Below are 14,314 nucleotides of genomic sequence, written 5' to 3'. Positions count from 1 at the left end.
CAATATTACCTGATCGTCATGTCGGCCAACAAACAAGGTAAAGATGAAGTCCACTTGGACCTCTTATGCCTCTTTCTCAGGTGTCCTGAGGACCCCGAATGGGGAAAAAGAGGAACTGGTGCTCCGAGATTGGTCCTGCAACCTCCTTCTCGACCAAGACATTCTTGAAGTCACGTGTGCCGGTGTTGTCAACTGCCATGCCCCAAGCAGCTTTAGGGACCGCTCCATCAAAGCCTTCGGAGAAACTGCCCAGCAGTGAGAGCACCAAAGACTTGTTCAGTCTGCCTCATGACTTCCTAAGTTTTCTCCCCTCAGATGAGGTGCTGGTAATTTTTCTAGCTGGTTCTTTACCTTTGAGAGTAGGATCATTGATGTCATGCTGCACCATGCTGTGTCCAATGCTTTCAGCCACCACTGCATTATGCAAGCTAGGATTTGAGCCTGTGCATGAAATGTTCAAAACCTGTAATTTATCTTGGGAGAGGGGTTGTTTTATGACTTTGCTTGCTCATCATCAAAAGATTTTTATACTAGATGGCATGGATGGTGTGGGGCACAGACATAGACCATTGAGAGGTGTTCTGCTTCTTTTCCATGACTGGCATCTCATCATTTTTTATGCAAAATAGTTGGGTTCCTAACAGATTAACCCCTAGGGCGGCTGGGACGTAACAGTTACGTCCTGGGCAACACCACTCATGTGCACATGACTTAATTGTTACATTCTGCACCCGGCCCTCGGGGGAAGACTTTTCCTTTCATGTCTCGAAGCATTTCGTCGGCAGCAGAAATGGCCACCAGACACCAGGGATTTTTATTTTTACAGATTTCAATAAGGGGAGCGGACCCTTGGTCAAGGACCCCTCCCCATGGGGCCAATTAGCCTAATATAATTAGGCTGATCTGCCCCCCCCCCCCCCAGGGGTGGGTGTTTCAGAAGGCACCGGGAAGGCAAGGTCCGCTCCCCATGGGAAAATTATTTTTAGGCCATTTCTTTTTCCTCCCCTCCCCATAAACTCCCCCCCCCCATCCCCCCCTCATCCCCCCCCCCCCCCCACACACACACTTCCAAGGGCATAAAGCCCACCAGAGACCTGGGGGGGGGGGGGGGGGAGGGGAATATATTTGATGCCAGGGAATTAAAAAAAAAAAAAAAAAAGTCGGGTGGCGGCTACCAATCAGTATGGGCCTGGCTATGCCCCCACCCCAACTGAAGTGGGTAACAGTCTTTCAGCTCTCCCACGGCAAGCAAGAGGACATTTGATTATTTGGGGTTTTGGTTTTACATTTGGGCCATGAGAGCTTGGTAACTCAAAATCATCCCACTTGGAACGGTGAGGGCTGCACTTTGGGACGCTGCCATGTAGAAAAATCCACAAGACCTAGACACATCTGAAAACTAAGCATCTGGTGGATTCCAGGGCGGTGTGCTTCACATGCACCCCATACCATTTTCTTACCCACATTGCCCTGCAAACCTCCAACTTTTCTGGAAATCACACATTTTTCCCACATTTTTTTTATGACCTTCCGGAATCTGCAGGAATCCACAAAATTCCTACCACCAAACATTGTCTCATCTATACCCATCAAAATTCTGCTGCACTTGTCAGCCTAAAAAAAGTTTTGTTTTTTTCTAAACTGCCCTTTTGGACCCGCTTTGGTTCCCCCTCAATTTCAACATGTTTTTGGCTCTTACCTGTCACAGGCACTTGGCCCACCTACCAAGTGAGGTATCATTTTTACCAGGAGACTGAGAGGAACGTTGGGTGGTAGGAAATTTGTCCCGGTTCAGTGATCCCACACAAATGTGGGGGGGAAATAAAATAAAAAAATCGATTTTTAGCTAAATTTGAGGTTTGCTGAGGATTCTGGGTAAAAAAAAAAACTCCGGGGGATCCATGCATGTCACACCTCCCTGGACTCCCTCGGGTGTCTAGTTTTCAGAAATGTCTGGGTTTGGTATGTTTCCCTAGATGGCTGCTGAGCCCAGGACCAAAAATGCAGGCTCCTCTCAGAATCCAGAACTTTGTCACTGAAATGTGAGGAAAAAATGTTTTTTTGGGCCAAATTTTGAAGTTTGCAAAGGATTCTAGGTAACAGAACCCGGTGAGAGCCCCAAAACTCATCCCATCTTGGATTCCCCTAGGTGTCTAGTTTTTTAAAAAAAATGCACAGGTTTGGTAGGTTTCCCTAGGTGCCGGCTGAGCTAGAGGCCAAAATCTACAGCTAGACACTTTGCAAAAAACATGTCAAATTTCAATGTAAAAATGTGATGTGTCCATGTTCCGTTTCCTGTCACGAGCATTAGGCTTACCCACGCAAGTGAGGTACCATTTTATCGAGAGACTTGGGGGATCACATAATACAAAACAAGTGTTATTGCCCCTTGTTTTTCTCTACATTTTTTCCTTCTAAATGTAAGACTGTGTAAAAAAAAAAAAAGACGTCTATTTGATAAATGCCCTGTAATTCATATGCTAGTATGGGCACCCCGGAATTCAGAGTGCAAATAACCACTGCTTCTCAACATCTGATCTTGTGCCCATTTTGGAAATACAAAGGTTTTCTTGATACTTATGTTTCACTCTTTATATATTTCTGCAAATGAATTGCTGTATACCCAGTATAGAATGAAAACCCAATGCAAGGTGCAGCTCATTTATTGACTCTGGGTCCCTAGGGTTCTTGATGAACCTACAAGCCCTATACATCCCTGCAACCAGAAGAGTCAAGCAGGCATAAATGTATATTGCTTTCAAAAACCTGACATCGCAGGAAGAAGTTAGAGTAAAACGTGGAGAAAAATAGCTGTTTTTTCCACCTCCATTTCAAAATCTTTTCATTTCAGCTGTTATTTTCTGTAGGAAACCCTTGTAGGATCTACACACATTACCCCTTCCTGAATTCAGAATTTTGTCTACTTTTCAGAAATGTTTAGCTTTCCACTGTCTAGCTTTGGTTTCATACCCATTTCTGTCACTAACTGGAAGGAGGATGAAAGCACAAAAAAATAGTACAAATGGGGTATGCCCCAGTAAAATGCCAAAATAGTGTTGAAAAATTGGCTTTTCTGATTCAAGTATGCCTGTTCCTGAAAGCTAGGAAGATGGTGATTTTTAGCACCGCAAAGCCTTTGTTGGTGCCATTTTTTTGGGGGGGGGGGGGTTGGGGGGGGGGGGGGGGGGGGAGAACACCCACAAGCCTTCTGCAGCCCTCTTCCTTTTTTTTTTTTTTTAAACTAAATTTTCGCTGTATTTTGGCAAATTTCTTGGTCTTCTTCAGGGGAACCAACAAACTCTGGGCACCTCTAGAATCCCTAGGATATTGGAAAAAAAGGACTCGCGTTTAGTGTGGGTAGCTTATGTGTACAAAAAGTTATGAGGGCCTAAGCCTGAACTGCCCCAAACAGCCAAAAAAGGCCTGGCACCTGAGGGGAAAGGGCCTGGCAGTGAAGGGGTTAATACTAATATTTAGCAATTCAATCAATATCATTTAAAATGATACCTAGATATCCTTAGGCCACTTAGAAATTATTCTAGTATCTTTTAAAGGCCAAATTTGCAAATCTGAATGCTAAACGGAAGCTTAATAGGTCTGGTTTCATTTTCACAATGACTGCAACAAAAGCACAGTTCTTTCCTTCCATCTATCACCTAATCCTCTTCAGCTGTGAATCTTCATCTTGATCGAGTTTTAATAATTTGAGACCAACCACAGCTGTTGACTATTTATCGCCTTACTACCCCTGGAGGACTTCAGAACCATGACACTTGGGCTAGGTAAGAGATGCACATTAATGTTGCCAGCTGAAGATTTTTTTTTATTCAAAAGAATTTCATGAGACTCGTGTATTTAAGATCTTTTAATGTTTTGCTTGCAAGAAAAAGTTATTTTGAGATTATCATTAATTCATTACAACTTCAAGATAAGAACCATTACTTAAAAAAAGTTACCTGCATTGCTGAACCTGACGGTATGTTAAAAGGGATGATAGGAGAGTCATAATACTATTGGTGGAAGCTGTAAGATCATCCAATTCGAGAAGAGCATCCCACAAGGTGCTGACAATGAAAGGAACCTAAACACAAAAAGAAAAAACAAAGACAAACTCGGCTTAAAATATTGTGCTTCAAAAAGAAAGGTCAAGAAAATAAATCGGGTTAAGAAAAAAATGTATATTACAAAACTAGAGGGTTAAGGTCAACAGCAAAACTACAAGTGTCTAATGAGTAAAACGTACACCCAAGCACGGCCTTCAAGAGCAAAGGCTGAATTGATGAAGTACTGCTAGACCTTGGATCACTGGGAGCTATCCAAGTTAGCAACTTAACTGGTGTTTGATTTTTCAACTTTTCTAATAAATGTCAAGGCAGATAAATCTGAGACGTTACAGGTCGATGGTTTGGAGACTAGAGACTTCTGGGACACTTAGTCCCTGAGCGAGAAAAGTATTAGAAGTTGTTAAATATGCACTGTCAGTGTGCCCACTCTCCATTGTGGTAGCAAAAAAATGATTGGTGGACTCTTGAAATAACCTCAGACACTGGTATTCATACAGGCCAGATTCCATTGTATACTGTGGAAACCGAAGGGAATTCAGAGTAAAGAGCCCAATCCCCCTACTGCAACGGTTATCAGCAGATGGGCATTTTTCAGTGACCATAGAAATTAATATAATTTTATTCAATGCACTGTTCCAAGAATGAATTATAATAATTAAAAATAAATAAAATCACCATTAATGTAAGGGAATGGCTACTCTGTGATCGACTAACGTTTATCAAAGGTAGCGCAGAATATCCAGCTGACTGTGTACAGTGAGATGTGATTATTCCAGTGAATCTGCACCCCTCCCCCACCCCACTTAAATTAGATGCCATGTGAATCTATTAAAAAGGTATCACTTCAGTAGAAGATTCACAGTCCAGTAACACCTTCTTTCAGTTAAGTTCACACATGAATACAGTAGCAAGAAGTGACCAAATGGGAGTTAGTTTAAGGAGTTGTTTTTCCACTGGAATATTTTCAGAAGCTAACCAGTCCAACTTGGGAGACAAGTATGTCATTGCATCAGCATCAAAGAGGTTATTGCAACAAACTATTTTAAGTAATTCCCATTCACCCAGCACATGTCTTATGCGATGGTATCTTGGCTAAGAAATAAATCGTCATTTTAACTCCAACAGAAGAGATACTAACTCTTAGTGATAGTCCATTTGTTTTTTGTGGCAAAATTACTACTAGATATGATGTAGTTTAAGGTTTTCTTTATCTAAACACAATCTTAGTTCCTTTTTAACATCAGGTTACAAAGGGCCATCTATATCGAATTAGATGGTTCAACATTCAAGGACGGAGGGCTGAAAGGGAATGTTCCATAGCAATACACCATGAGATATAGCCTTGAAAAAAACACCCAGCTCAGCTTTTAGTTTTATCATGAGTTTGCAGCCAGATGTATTACAACCAAAAAGATCAAAACTAGCCAACGTAGCTAAAGCCATGTAAATATACAACCACCCAAAGCTCAGCTGTGGCACAGGTCTCCTGATATCTGCATATATCACACAGACCCAACATTTATTTCCTCAAATTAGGGTCCTTAGCCAGCAACATTCCTGTGGAGTATTATCCAGTATGTCATAGTTAGGACAAGTTTCCAAACATGTTATATGTAGATCTACATATTTCTAAGTTCACAGAAACTCAGACAAGTGGGATGTGATCTCTTCATACTATCTTGTTCTGTGCTCTAGACCAATGTATCACCTTCCATACCAATGTCTTTAATGTGTTACTTGATCAAATCTGCTACTGGCGAGTACTTGATCACATTTACTGCCTTTTACCATTGCTTGGGATAATTTGATTAACATAGAAGGAGGTGGCCCTTTATGACACAGTAGGGTAACCAGAGATGGGCACATTTCTTTCAAGAAGGAACTCACTCTGAATAGTATTACACGTAGGATTAGAGGCATAATGGACAAATTAATCAGTAAAAATATAACGAAAAAAGTGCATATATGCTTTTATATTGTCACACACTTGGATTTTAAATTCCTTGTGCAACATAAATTAGAAGTTAACTATATTTAATACAAGATGTACATACTCTATATCCTTCCGGCAACAAATGGAGTACTTTATTGGTTTAAAAGCAAGGATTCTGGCTCGTACTTGAAGCCAGAAGACATTTGCTGCTCTTATAGTGTATGGCTGTACCAGCAATAACTAGTTAAGAGCACAGGGTAGGAAATCCGGTTAAAAGGACTTTCTGGATAGTAGTTTGTTTTGAGTCAAAATGTATCTAACTTGTGAGAAGCTGCACTTGCCAAAGGAGCTATCTGGTGCAGCACCAGCATCTCTGATATTTTACAAAGTGAATAGCATCAGGCAAACTACAATGAATGCCTGATTGTTACATTAAATCTAAGCCATTTTTCAGTATGTAACCCGGCATGATGCCAGGGAGGTACGCATGCTTCCTTTAAGGAATTCTCATACGATTATGTTTCAAGGAGGGGTGTCCCATAACTGAAGCGAGTTCGCACCCTCAGGCAACAATGATCTTATGGCATTTTCCTAATGCTGATGTGTCTCAGGTGTTTAGATTGTAATTTGTTTAAGTGATGGCTCACAGCATTGGAGGGAATTCAGGCCTCAGAGATCTCATGGAGACCTGCACTGGAGACTTGTTCTCTGGCTACTTGGAAGACTGATCTGGCTTAATCACAAGCCCTGCAGGTAAAATACACGAAGGTGAAGCAAATCCTGCATTTGAATCCTTCAGCAACTACGCGGACATCCAAGGTCTCAATGGTGTGCAAGATTGCACAGGGCACCGGTATGTCAAGCAGATCACAAGGTAAGCACGTAACATTTAACAGGCGTGACAATGACCATAACCGGAGTCACAGTGACCATACAAAAGGTAAATTAGTGCATTTAAAAGTGAATAATTAAACACACTGAATGAGGAGCATTGCTTGGAGGTTCTCAAACTGGCCAAAAAGATGGACAAAATATCTCGCAGAGGAGAGGTGGACAAGGTTTTTAATGAAAAAAAAACTATATATCAACTTTGGTACCAAGTCTGGTACCCTTTTCAAAAGGTATGAAGAAACTCTAATTTCTGTAACACTGCCCCATGATGTGAAAGTATTTGTATGGTGGTGAATTGGCGAAATGTCACCTGCCAGAATATTAATTCTATTGATCTTCTGCAATTGCAGTTAACTGAATCAAGTTTTTTGGGTTTCTAGTTAAAGTATTTGGGAAATCCAGATATACTTAACATTACTTTGACTCACACCCACCCAATATAACATTGGGTACTGTTGGCCGGTTTGTGACCAGAAAAGAAATTTACAATTAAGAAAATGTTGCTCTTGTGTAGCATCAATATTGACAGCAGCTCTACTGCCCCCTTCAGGGACAAAGGGACAACCCCTCATCTTCCCCACCCCCAAGCTACTATTGTATTCCGTTGTATTATGTCCCTTCACTTGTCCCAAAGTGAACTGTCCATGTGTGTGTAGATCTTGCACATAAGAGACCTACTTCCATCAGGGTTGTCCCTGTGATGTGAAGTGATTTCTTTCCTATATGTGGCACAAGAGCTCAGACCAGAGTTTTCTTTTTAGGCTTCCACTTTTTTCTTTATTGTATAGCATGGTCATCCTTATTGGCATATTTGGTTAGTATGTATGAACTGTACAAGGCTCCTATACAAATGCGTGAACAATATAATGTTAAATTTACTATTGTCCAAAAATCATTACTTTTACAAAAATATCCAGTTTTAATATAGTAACAGTTTCTGAACTTACATGTTTAGACTGAAGATTCACCAAGCTATCCACAACTGGCACCAACGATGATGCAGCTACAGCACGTACATCATCATCCAGGTCTTGAAGACCTTCAACTATTGCTGGTAATACTTTAGGTAATAAGGTCTTTATCACATCCTATGAAAAAAAAGTAGTGGGTTTAATGTTAATGCAGTAATTATTTCATTAATAATTTTAATAAACAATATTTTGGCAGGGCAAATGTCCCTAAACAGAACTGGGTTACTTTTTTTGTAATTTTTTTTTTTTTTTTTTAAAGTTAAATGAAAATCACGAGAAACAAAATGCTTACTTACATTTATGACTTCATTTGCGGCTTGTATACTTTTCTAGAGTCACATGCTTTCCATTATTCAGTCTGCTAGTGGTTAGATTTGGAAAGTTTTTTCTTCTTTTAGCTGTCAACCAGTAGAAGGGCCTACCCTCTCCCTTATGACAGACACACCCAAAACACCAGTGCCATTTTTAGATTCTATTTCCCTCCACATTGTTGACCTGACCTATCTTTAGGGCTTCATAAATGTTTTGTGAATGTATGGTTTCTTAACCAGGCTGAAAATTCATCTCTTCTAAGGGAGGAAGGGATGGACGAGCGTCCACAAAGGTCTTCAAGATGCAAAACTAGGTAAGTAACAATTTGTTTTGCACAGTGAATCTCTTCTAGATTTGCATTCTATGGATGGACTATGTAGTGGTATTCCCCCATCCAGGAGATTGAGTTGAAGCAAGTGTTTATTTGTAAAAAGGTGTCTTAAGACCTGTAGTCTTACTAGCACTTTCTTAGGATATCTACACAGTAATGTTTTGTTTATTGTGTGGGCTAATAACCATGCTGCTGTCGTAAATATACAACTCATGGATGTATAGGCTAGAGTTATCCCTTTCTTTCTGATTGAGCGTGCCCTCAGTCCACCTTACATTGGTACCCCCGCTGTCATAACCCTTCATTCTGCAATGGTTACTTTTTGGATCAATGATCCCATGCTCATGAATGGAAAAGAAGATAAATTGGTCTCCGTCCTGTACAGCCTGGTTTCTTTTAGGCACCTGCATATGTGAAGTTCTTTCCACATTAGTTTTTGGTTGCTGAAAAAGAGCTGATAGTTGGATTGGCCACTTAACATGAAACTGCTACATCATCTTGGGCAGAAATTGTATTTGTCCTCCTAAATACCTAAAAGTAGGGTTCTTGCATTTCCAGTGTCTGTAATTTGCTAACTCAACGTAGAGAATTGAAGACTATTAAAAAGGATGTTTTGAGTTTTAGCAAATTTTAATAGCTATTTGTGCATAGACTACAATGGAGTCTTTATCAGTTGTGTTAACACTAGTGTGAGGTGATGGGTTCTGCCCATCAAATCCGCCCAGATTTTTCATTTTTGATCACCTGTTTTTTCTTTTTTTTCTTTTTTAACCTTTTTACTGTGGGTGTGCCTCAACCTGTGACTCACGCACGGTAAACTGACTCAGCGTGTTGCCACCAGTGTCTGCCTTTTAAGATAAGGCTGACAAGAACAGAAACTGTAAGGGGCACTTGGCTGGCTACATGTGAACAAGTGCACGTGTGAGGAATGGTCGTGTGGGACTCATGTTGTGTGTACGCCAGTATCTGAGCAAAGGCAGCCTTGCACAGCAGGGATTCTGCAGGGTTAGATACTGCCCTGGGGTAGGCCGCATAATATAAGTGTACACTCAGTGGTTTACTGTCTTGTGTGCAGTGACACTTCATTACACACCCACAGGGAAGACTCAGAGTATAGTTTCACTTCCTTTTGGCCTACAGAGACGAGTGACTTATGTAAATGGTGTGAAAGCTATATGCCAGATTGAAATCGGAGTTCCAAGATAATATCTATACAGCTTATGGGAAAACCAGGACGGTCATATTTCTCCGATTCAGCTCAGGATTAGAGACCAGGCCATTTGTCACCCTGCTATGCCAAGTTAATTACATTTCTTAATTACATATCTCTCCAGCAGCAGAATCAAAGGCATCCCCACACAAAGGGAGGCATTACTAGTGCTTCACTCAGCTCCTGAGGAAGAAAGGGTAGGGTGAAGGATCTGCATCAATTGAACAGCTGTTACATTGTACGAGGGTTGGGCCAGCCCAAGCCCAATGAACAAAGGAGTGAGCCCAGACCTCTGAAACTAACACAGGAGGGTGCACCGTTTAACGATTTGATGGGAAAGGTCCTGGCAGTAATGTTAGCAAGGAGCAGAGCTGTGCTTCCGCGCCCCCCCCCCCCCCCCCCCAGAGGAGAGGAGACTAGTGACTCCTGGGTAACGCCATTCTGACTTGTCCCAGCATTCTGTGCAGGACGGGACAGAACGGTGATGTGGAACCCCAGGATAGGCCAGAGGTGCCTCACATCCAGAACCTTCTGTCGCCACTTAAAGGGTCTTGCTGAAGAGGCAAGAGTTCTTTCTTGGCTGCGTTTTTCTGCTGGATACTGGGAATGGAAGTAGCAGCCACGGACAACTGGAAGGAGGAACCTCCCAATGGCCATCTGGACTAAGGATTCCAACTACAGTTGCCCCCCCAGGACCAGTGGGACTCCCAGGATCAAGGGAAGTTGGTCTCCTTGTAGCCCCCAAGGGCTAGTTGGAGGGAAGAACTGGACTTCTGCACCAAGGAGGTGAGAAGCCACATATGTAAGGAGGGGGGGGATGGCTGAGGACGGTGGGGGGTTGAAAGGCTGGCACAGGGAGACAGTAGAACCAGCTCCCTGCAAGGTTAAGCACTTAAGAAGCCAGTAGTTCTGAGGAGAGTGCTCCAGACGGCATGACTGGCCACTCAGAGCATAATGAGCTGAAAATTGTGTGAAACAGTCCAAAAGAGTCCGAGTAGGAGAAGGATTAGACATTCAGACATTCACCCCCCCCCCCCCCAACATCCACCCCCCCCCCCGAACGTCCACACCCCAGGCTAATAAGTGCAGATGAGTTATGGTTTCTGAAGTCAGTGAGGGAATGAAGTATTACTATAATTGAAGATTAAAATCTTGAAATGTGGCAGCACTGGCCCATTGTAAACTCACACCCCAAATATAGTTATAGGTTGCATTGTACAGGAGGGGAAATGCACTTGCGAATTGTGTGGGCAATTTTGCAGGTGTATTTTACCCAACCTTATGCTATTTTCAGATTACTGCACAGTGTATTGGAGACTTGTGTGCATAACAAATGTACTTTTACATTTTGAAAGAAAAAGCAGACTGGAGAATTATTTGAGAGTTACTGTGTGCCAGACACACTAGCCCACACCACCTCCCTTGAGTGGGCTTTGGACTGCTCTGCTATCCTGAGACAGTTATGCTAGAATGGGGTGTTTGGTTCCCAGTGGAGGGCGAATGTGGCCTCATTACTTGTGCAGGCCACGCAACTAATGGTTTGTATCCTCACAACCAGGTTAAGTTTCTATATGGGTGCTGGTGAGGACCTACGTGATGCAATTCTTTCTAACCCTTCCAAGCCCCGGACAACACCACGGCCATCCGGGACAGCTACAAAATCATCAACAAGGACGGAGCAAACCGGCCTGGAGGAGGCATTGCCATAGTCTACAAAAACACCCTCCACCTGACAACCACTGAGTCACAGTCTCAACCAACTCATGAACACCTACACTTCCAGATTCAGACCAACCCAAGCTCCTCCCTCTGAGGCACACTCATCTACAGGCCACCCGGACCCCAACCCTAATTCTGAGAAGACATCGCTGACCTAGTCATCGTCCCCAAGCGCTCCCCTCCTCAGACTACATCCTACTCCGTGACCTCAACTTCCACCTGGATATCCACGATAACCCCAACACCACAAACCTCTTGGACAGCCTCAGAACACACTGCCTCAATCAACTCGGCAACGTCCCCACCCAAAAAGCTCAACTATGTCTTCTCAGCAGGGAACAACATCATCCCTCACACCTCCGAACACCACTGGACCGACCAGAAGTGCGCCCACTTTACCTTCACAAAGAACACTGCACACCACTTGGCCCCAGCCTCTGCCGAGGGGGTGGGGGGGTAAGTTACAGAAGCACAACTCACCAATGCTTTCAAAACCACTCCCCACCGGACGCAGCAGACGCTAATGAAGCTGCATGCAATCTACACCACTGGTTAACGGAATGCACCAACAAGGAGGGTTCCCCTTCTCCCCCCCCCAAAAAAAAGGAAACCAGCAGGAAACACATATAGCAAAGCACCTAAATGGTTTACAGCTGACCTACAAGAATCCAAACGCTCATGCAGAAGACTGGAATGGAAATGGAGGAACAGCAATTCAACCGACGAACACTCAGCCTACAAGAACGCAGTCATCACACACATCAGAACATCAGAGCTGCCAAAAAAGCCACCATTCAAGAACATCTCAGCACCAGTGCGCACAACAGCAAAGAGCTCTTTGCCATTGTCAAAGAGTTCACGTACCCCGGGACAGACACCTCATCTATCCCTCCCTCTGCAACGACCTTGCCACCTTTTTCCACCGAAAAATCCAGGATGTTTACAATGGTTCAGGAACCAAACCATCCGCACAGCTCACAAACACAACCACGGACCCAGCACTACACCAGATCCTGAACTCCTGGATCACCATTACCAAACAGGCTACCCAAAGACAAACTCCATCCACTCGGGAGCACCCTCGGATCCGTGACCTCATATTTTCAACTTGCCCAGAACCACCATAGCACCTGAGCTCTGCCGAACTCTCAACCAATCCTTCGAGAACGCCACCTTTCCATCAGACTAGAAGCGAAGCGTGTCGCAATCAACCCGCTGCTCAAAAAACCTACCACCGTCCCAAGGGAGCTGAACAACTACAGATGCATCTCTCTGCTCCTTTTCCCAGCCAAAGTAACGGAAAAGGCTGTCAACCAGCAACTCACTGAATTCCTCAAGACACACCAAACCCTAGACTCATCCAAATAAGGATCCAGAAGCAACCACAGCACCGAAACAGCACTCCTAGCAGCCACCAACGACATACGCATCATACTAGACCAGAGAGGCACGGCCGCACTCATCCTCCTTGACCGCTCTGCTGCGTTTTACACAATCTCCCTCTCCACCTTCTGCGCCAGACTGCACGACGCCAGCATCTGAGAAAAAGCAATGGATTGGATCAGGTCCTTCACTGGAAGAGCACAGTGTCAGACTTCCATCATTCACATCAGAACCCAAAGAGTGTCCCAAAGATCATCACTCAGCCCAATGTTTTTCAACATCTGCATGGCCCGCTATCCAAGATCAAACATGGGCTAAACAGTCGCCTAATCAGACAATATCCAATTGATCCTCTCCCTGTCCGATGACTCTGCAAAGAGAAATTTCTACAATGGGATGACACCAGTCCCCGCCTGGATATAAGCCAGCTGCTTCAAACTCAACTCGGAGAAGACAGATCCTCGTAATCTGCTCCACCCACTTCCACCTGGAATGACTCCTGGTGGCCCACTGCACTGGAAACACTCTCGATTCCACTGACCAAGTACGCAATCTGGGCATCACTATGGACTCCTCTCTATCCATGACCCGACAAGTCAACAACATCTCATAGTCATGCTTCCACACCCTCAGACTCCTTCAAAAGATTTTCAAGTGCATCCCCTCTGACACGAGTAAGACAGTCACCCATCACTAGCAAACTCGACTACGGCAACGTACTCTATGCCAGCGTCACCAAGAAACTACAATCAAGGCTACAATGAATCCAGAATGCTGCAGCCACACCCATCCTGGACATCCCCCAACATAGCCACATGTCCTCACACCTCAGAGACCTACATTGGCTCCCAGTCAACATGCGCATGACATACAAACTCCTGATCCATACTTACAAGGCACTACACAACATAGGACTGTAGTATCTCAACCACCGTCCGCTTTCTACTTGCCCAAAAGACATCTTGTTCTTCCAAACTTGCCCTCGCAGCAGTTCCCAAGATCCAGATAAGCACAGCAGGAGGAAGATTCTTCTACGTGGCAGCCGAGACATAAAAAGACGCTACCTCTCAAGCTCAGGCAGAAGCAGTTCAGATAGGACCTCAAGACCTGGCTCTTTGATTGAGCAGCATGCCCACAAACAGTGCCTTGAGACCCTACGGGTGATTAGCCGCGCTTTAGAAATCACTGATTGAATCAATATACAACAGTGGCTTAGCAATGATTGACCCCATGTCTTATTAATGGATTGGTCATCTAATGGTAGTAACGGACTAGATTCATGTCATCCAGATGAGATCCACAGTGTCAAAGGTATGCAGCTGAGCAGTGGGTCATGGGAAAGGACTCACCTGTTCAATTCCTATATGGTGAAACACTCCCTTCTGGAGCTACTTCTGCATCTAAAATGTAACTTATAACATGGAAGCCTCAAAAACACACAGTTGGGCTGCTAGCCTTACAGACCAGAAGCCTCTATGGTCAGGCATAGTTTTCCAGAAG

At 43.7% G+C, this 14,314-nt stretch overlaps 1 protein-coding gene across 2 annotated transcripts in view; it reads right to left on the bottom strand.

The window, feature by feature from the left end:
• BTAF1 (B-TFIID TATA-box binding protein associated factor 1) overlaps positions 1-14,314 on the bottom strand; it is a 927,996-nt gene that overhangs the window by 677,787 nt on the left and 235,895 nt on the right. For both annotated transcript variants that reach the window (XM_069239796.1, XM_069239795.1), the window contains exons 12-13: positions 7,836-7,976; positions 3,957-4,081 (exon numbers count right to left, since the gene is read on the bottom strand). In XM_069239796.1, the coding sequence (XP_069095897.1) occupies positions 3,957-4,081; positions 7,836-7,976 (266 nt within the window). The remainder of the gene's footprint in view (positions 1-3,956; positions 4,082-7,835; positions 7,977-14,314) is intronic.

This window comes from Pleurodeles waltl, chromosome 6, assembly GCF_031143425.1.
Source record: "Pleurodeles waltl isolate 20211129_DDA chromosome 6, aPleWal1.hap1.20221129, whole genome shotgun sequence".
NCBI classification, from domain to species: domain Eukaryota; kingdom Metazoa; phylum Chordata; class Amphibia; order Caudata; family Salamandridae; genus Pleurodeles; species Pleurodeles waltl.
The sequence above is the reverse complement of the archived record's forward strand: the minus strand, read 5'-3'. Positions and strand labels throughout refer to the sequence as shown.